This window comes from Galeopterus variegatus, unplaced genomic scaffold (assembly GCF_000696425.1).
Source record: "Galeopterus variegatus unplaced genomic scaffold, G_variegatus-3.0.2 Scaffold7516, whole genome shotgun sequence".
Taxonomy (NCBI): domain Eukaryota; kingdom Metazoa; phylum Chordata; class Mammalia; order Dermoptera; family Cynocephalidae; genus Galeopterus; species Galeopterus variegatus.
Window position 1 is genome coordinate 94,384 of NW_007733627.1, and position 6,767 is coordinate 101,150.

At 51.0% G+C, this 6,767-nt stretch overlaps 1 protein-coding gene across 1 annotated transcript in view; it reads right to left on the bottom strand.

Moving 5' to 3' along the window:
- Positions 1-2,452, bottom strand: part of CAPN2 (calpain 2, (m/II) large subunit) — a 47,608-nt gene extending 45,156 nt beyond the window's left edge. The window contains exon 1 of the mRNA XM_008592029.1: positions 2,359-2,452. Coding sequence (XP_008590251.1) covers positions 2,359-2,452 — 94 coding nt within the window. The remainder of the gene's footprint in view (positions 1-2,358) is intronic.
- Positions 2,453-6,767: the final 4,315 nt, after the last annotated feature.

A 6,767-nucleotide genomic window follows, 5' to 3' on the forward strand; every position in this document is an offset into this window, starting at 1 on the left:
TTGTGCCTCACTTTTCTTATCTGCATAATGGGAATGAAAGGATTTACTTCAGAGTTGGGGTAATCACATGAGACGACGCAATGTAAACATGCTCTACGTGCTGCATGCTGTCACCAGGTGACTGGTGCTGGGAGCTCTCGGACAAGTGAAAAGTCACACCCTGATGCACATGCCCATGGGTAGCAGTCTGGAATCCTGTAAACCCACCTGGGCACCCTATCGCTTCCAATAAAAGGCCAAGAAAACAAAATAGCCAATATGGCATAAAAACAAACAAAAAACCTCAGGACCACTTACTGAGAAATTTTGAAAAGGTTTACATTTTACCTTGTTCTTATTTGATTTGGTGTGGACAGAGGTGAATTTCTCCCAGGAATGTAAGCTTTTCCTATCTCCTCTCCAAATGGCCTGCTGGCATTTAAACGGGACTTAAATCATGTATTTGTCCACTTGCAATTTGTCTCTTCAGATGTCATTAAACTTTGAAGTAGAAGTTTAGTCCAGGAGCAGTGATTAGCAGTGCTGTGTTTGCTCTGGATTCTCTAACGCCCCCAGGGTGGGCTGTGGTCTCCATCAACTTCCAATCCTGTTCATTTCCATTTTCTCCAATCAACAGGTTTTCCTGGAGCACCCACCTTAGGTGCCCGAGGACCCTTGGTCTTCTGTCTTTTGGGGGGTGGAGAGAGAGAAGGAGGGGTGTTTTCGGCAGGTAAGAATGTGCTCTGGCATCCCAGGAATCTGCACACAATCTGAGCTCAGACCAGCTCAGTTTCCTGCCCAGCTCTGGGTCATGTTCCCCCTCAGAGGCTGAGCCTGTCCTAATGATTCACGCAGCTGCCTTGACATCCCTTCAGGGGTTGAAATTTTTCCAGGCCCAGCTTAGGGAGTCTATAGCTCAAGGTTAAACACACAGCCCTGGAATCAGACTGAATGCATTTGTATACCAGGCCCCCACTTCAGCTGTGGACAACCTCAGCATCCTCATCTATAAAATGGGAATAATCACAGTACTTTAGAGCATAGTTTAGTATCTAGCAAATAGTATACACTCACTAAATATCGGATGTTATTATTAGGAGTATCAGAACCGCTGCTAGGTGGGCGAGAAAAAAAGATACAAAATCAATTTTGTTACTAATGGGCTTGTTTGGGGAGCCAGTTGAGGCTGATGGCAGGAAATAGGCTTTGGTTCTGCTCTAGTAATTACAGGGCCACATTCATTATCAGTTTAAAAAAACTGAGGGTGGATTCTATGAGAATCTTAAACAGTCCCAGACCCCACAGTTGGGACTTCATAGAAGCCTTGGGAGCTTGGGAGCTGTCATAATAAAGCTAGAAGACACTGCAGGTTCAAATCCTCAACAAGCACTATATCCAGTGCAGAGGAGGGCCACCCAGGACCAGCCCAGGACCTACGGGAGCACCCCTTCTGCCCCCCTCCCAAGACCCCTGCCCACCCATCCCAGGCCCGCTGCGTGCTCCCTCCCAGAGCAGGTAAGAGCACAGGTAAGGCTAGCACCTGATGGCGACGCCCTGGGTGATAGGCTGGTGGCTGTCACCAAGTCTCAACAGGCTCAGAAGCATCAGGAACATAGCCCCTGGCAGCCACCGCCCACCATGTGGCCAAAACCAAGCACTATATCCAGACACAAATCAGAACTCAGATTCGGACAGCAAGGTTTCAGACCCTCACGATGCAGCCACTCCAGTTAACCTCACTTACACAAGCACTGCACCTGACTTTCCAACAGTGAGCACGGCTTCCTGCTGTCATGTTACCACGGTGAACCTGCCTTGCAAACACTGAGAATGCCCTCTGCCTGGTACTTTAATTTCCTCTCAGCAGTGAGCATGAGAGTTTCCTCTTCCTTCACACTTAGTAAACTTCTCCTGTCCCTGAACCCCAGAGAACTGATGTCTCAATGTTGTCAGTGGCCTGGGGGAGTCCTCCCACTCGGGGCTTAGCCCAGAGCCTGACGGTTTCATGGCCCACTGGTAATATTGGCCCTGGGGGTAAAGAGGCCAAGGGGTGGCTAAAATCCAGAAGCCCCTTGGTCCTCCCAGTGGCAGCATCTTTGTCGGGGCTTAGCCCAGAGCCTGACGGTTTCATGGCCCACTGGTAATATTGGCCCTGGGGGTACAGAGGCCAAGGGGTGGCTAAAATCCAGAAGCCCCTTGGTCCTCCCAGTGGCAGCATCTTTGTGACCTGAGCAACTAGCCCAGTGCTGCCCCTGGAGGACAAGAAATTCCAGGGATCTTCTGCAAATGGAAACCACCAGCCTGCTTGGGAAGAGAGACAAGTGACAGATTGCCCCTTACCCCTTCCCCCCACAGCTTGCTCTGGATCCCATCACTTACCTAGGGCTCCTTGGCAGATGTCTGTGCGGGTGGCTCCTCCAATGATAAACTGGGGATCAGCGCAGATCTCCTGGGAACGAGACCCATAAAGCATTGTCAGCCCACCAGGCAGGTGCTTTTGCAGTTAGGACATCTCACTTCCCCCATCAGCTCCCTTCTAAGAGTGAGAGCTTTGTGCTGTGGGGTCCCTTCTGAGCCCTGCTCTATAAGCCCTGTTGCCAGGGGCGGGGGGCGGTGATCCTCCCAGCTGAGGACAGTCACTGGACCCCACACACTCCAAATTGCCTAAAGCCTGCTTCATCATACTGTTCCCCAGGGGCTGTGGCTGCACCAAGTCCAGCCTCCTGCACCAAGTGTTGAGACCCTCCGTATCAGCTGTCCTACCTGCCAAGCTAGCACCCTCTCCTCCACTCCTGCATGCAAGTTGTTTTGCTTGGATGGAATTCCTCCCTTTCCCACCTTGTTCCCTCCTTTTCCACATTGTACCATATTTCGAGGCTCATTGCCTCCTCCTCCCCGAAGCCCTCCTTTATAGTCCAGCCCTCACTCATCCCCGAGTCTTTGTACTCTGCAATTTGGTACTTAATTGGGCACTGTCTAGTTAGTGGTGCTTATGGGTATTGCTCTGTCTCCCTAACACATACACTTCTTGAGGGCAGGGGACTAGATCTAGCCCCTCTGAACTCTTCCATAGGCCATGATATTTGGGGCATCTATATACTCTGTACCCGCTGTCTGTCAGGTGCTGTACTTGGAGATTTATCTCATCTGAGGAACACAAGATGGCTATCGTCCCCATTTACTGGGTAGGAAACAGCTCAAGGAGGTAATGTGATAATGTCCAAAGTCACGCAGCTCACACATGATAGACAGCAGTGGGATCTGAACTCACTGGTCTAAAGCACAAACTATTTCCACTGTGCTGCCTCTAATTGATTAGTAACAAGCCTCGAAGGGTGTTAAAACCTCAGGGGCGATTGTCAGGAGCAGCCTGATAGAAACCAACCTTGGACAGTTCTGGCCCTTTCAGCAGTCCCCTCTGACTGTGTTTCCTGATTCTGAGGAGCTCCACCCCAAAGCCACAGAGGAAGTCAGGGCACAAATCTGGTCTTCTCAGCTTGGGCAACCTTGATTTGTAGGAGCTGCTCCCACGTCTCCTGTCTGCTGGAGTACTGCATGTGCGCACCTCTACCACACGCTCCTTGGTGTGCTAGACAGAGATGTCAGGCAGAAGCTTTTCTGGGCTAGACCTGGATCTGGCCCCTGTCTGTCCCTGCTCAGACTGCAGAAGGTCTTCTGGAAGGACAGTCTGCCACACGGCACGCTCCTTTCATGCCTCTGCACTGTCTCTTTGCTCAGGTCAGTCTGTTTTGGGGATGACAGGGACAATGAGAATGCTCTTCTTCTGAGGTGAACAGAGGCAGCTTTGCCCAGGGACTGCCAGCCAAGCGCTCATCCAGCTGATGGGATAGATCGAGCTCGGCACTGTGAGCCTCTTCATTATAAAGAACCATACTGATAATCCTGAGTGTGCCAAGCACTTACCCCAGAAGAGTTCTTACACTATGTTTTAGAAACCTTCTCATGCCTTTGGCAGTCTCTCCAGAGAAGTCAAAGTGGTGCTCAGAGATGCTTCAGAAAACTGAACCTTATGCACAGCATGTAAAGCATCAAATTAAAGATGGGACGTTAAGAGTCTGAGGAAAGGGGTTGAGGGCTTGGGCTTTGGATTCTGATAACTCGGGTCTCAACCCTGGCTCTGCCACTTATTACATAGGTCCTATGACCCTGGCAAGTTACTTAACCTCTTGAAGCCTCAGTTTCCTCATCTGTAAAATGGGGATGGTGATTTACCTACCACTGAGGATTGTTCTGATAACTATGTAAACGTTTCTTGGTAAGCACTCCATAAATGTTACTCATTATTATTATTATTACTGAAGAAGTCAATGATAATAATCACCAAATCTGAAGACAGGACATGTGGGTCTGAGGCTGAGTTCAGCCAGCTGCAGATAAGCCAGTCATAAACCTCTCAGAGGCTTGGTTCTCTCAGAGGAAAGTCAGGGACTGACACCACCTGCCCTGGCTCCTACCTGTCTGGTTGTTGGGAGGTTCTGAAACGCCACCCTTCAATCGTGCCGGCTTCCTCCTGTCCCCTGCACCAGCCCTTGGACCTCACCGTGACTTTAGGCATTTCCTGTGTTATCCCCCTTCCGGTCCCTGGAGCCACTCTCCTGCCAGTGTCGTGAAATCCCCTCTCAGGAAGAGCAGTCCCTCCTCACCGCAAGGCTCACCGCTGCCCTGCCCAGCCCGCATGCCCACTTCTCACTTCCCCTGCGACCTGTTTCACTGTCTCCTCCCGCCTTTATCTTTACTCTCTTCCTCTCTGGTGACTCACATATAACATTCCAAGTTGCTCTCATCTGAAAAACAGCCTCTCAAACCGCAGGTCCTGCTCTACCTACCAGTTTCTCTCTCTTTTCACAGGTGCTTTCTTAAATTAGTTGCTCACATCCTTCGTTTCCAGTTCCCTTACTTTGGCATCTACAGCAATCTAGCCTCTGCTCTCACCTCTCCACTGAAATTACTCTGTAAACGTCACCAATGACTTGCTAATGTCCAAATCCAGTGGAAACGTTTTTGTTTCTCCTGCCTGGCCCCAGCATGTTTGACAAAGCAGGACAGAGGCAGAGGGCAGCTGTAAGGCTGGGCTCTAAACCTGCACAGGCTAGACACAGTCCTAGCTGCACCCTGTACACACACTCGACTCTGAGCAAGCATTTAACCTTCCCAAGCCTCAATTCCTTCACCTGCCAAATGGGAATTATAATAGTCACACTTCTCTCAGCTGTACCGTGCACAGCTTGCCTTGCCTAAGCGGTGGCCTGAAATGGCTCTAGATCTTTATTTCCTCATCTGGAAGTGTCATAGACATTTCCAGCTGTTGGGAGACCTGTCTGTCTCCCCTCACCAGCCTCTAAAGTCTTCAAAAGCAGAAACTGTGTGCATTCTGCCAGGCAGGTAGTAGGTGTTCAATAAATGCTTATGGCATGAATGAAAGAATGAGTGAATGACTGTGTGAATTCACTGTGTAAACTGTAAAGTACTATACAAATGTAAGGTGAACACATTAATTTCATTTGAGGCTCATTACAACCCTGCATTCATTCATTCTACAAATAGCCACTGTCTTTTTTGTTCATTGATGTATCCTGAGCATTTAGGACAGAGCCTGGCATATAAACAGGTGCTCAATAAATATTGTTGAATGAATACACGAATGAATACTATGAAAGGGCACTACATTTGCTAGGCGCTGGGAATATACTGGTCCCTGCAGTTCAGAAGGAAGGACTAAGAAATACACGTAATTACATTAATAAATTGTGACAGTGCTGCGAAGGAAATGAGCAGGGAGCAGCGACAGAGAATAATGAGGTGGGGGAGGGAGCTGCAAAGAACAGTGGGGAAGGGTCCTCTCCTTGCTTAGTGAGGAGGAGAGCAAGCCAGACTCCAGACATGCCTGGCAAGGGAGAAGGCCTGAGGCGGGAAAGAACAGGCGAGCCTGATGAGCCAGAGAGGAAATACTGAGGCGTCATTTCTTCTAGACAAAGAAATAAGGCACAGAGAGGTTAAATAGCTCACCCAAGGTCACCCAGGAGCTTAGCAAGAATGAGAACCTAAGTGCTCTGGGCCCAGGGCCGGGGCACTTCCAGCGTTCTTGCTGCCTCCGGGTTGGACTTAGGGGAGTGGAAGGGGCCCTGGGAGGCTCAGGGGGGTGGAAGCAGGGTGGGAAGGCTTTTTCTCATAGCAGGAATCCGGAAGTTGGATTTCCCAGGAAGCCTCCTCTAGGCGTGGTGGGGAAGCCTGGTGAAGCGTCGGTAGGAGGGGGGGCCAGCAGGGGTCCAGGGGACACAGAGCGGACGAGCAGATTGGGGAGCTGAAGCTGTCCCAAGGCCTGGGAGGGCCGGAAGGGCAGAGACCGTGAGGAGTGCTTGGAAGGGCCCCGGGGCCCCGGTGACGACTCTGGGCCGGTGGAATGATGATGGGGCCCGGCTTCTCGGGGCACCTCCACGTCCTTTGTTAGGGACCAATGGAAACATTACGGGGAGGTTTCGCTAACTCCCGTTTGGGAAAATAAAGAAACTCTGGTTGGATAAATCTAACCAGCACAACTGCATGAGGCCATCCTCCGTCACAGAATGACCAGGCTGTGGACTGTCCCCCTCCCTGAAGCAGAGGGAACCCGTTAGGACAGACTGTCCCTTGCCGGATGTCGCGTCCCGCCCTTTCCCGCGGACCCACGTCACCTCCCACCATCTCCTCACCAGAGCCCGGTGGAAGTTTCAGCCCGGCCTCCCGGGTCCCCCTGAGCTCTGCGCAGCCCGAAGGCGGCTCCCGGGCGG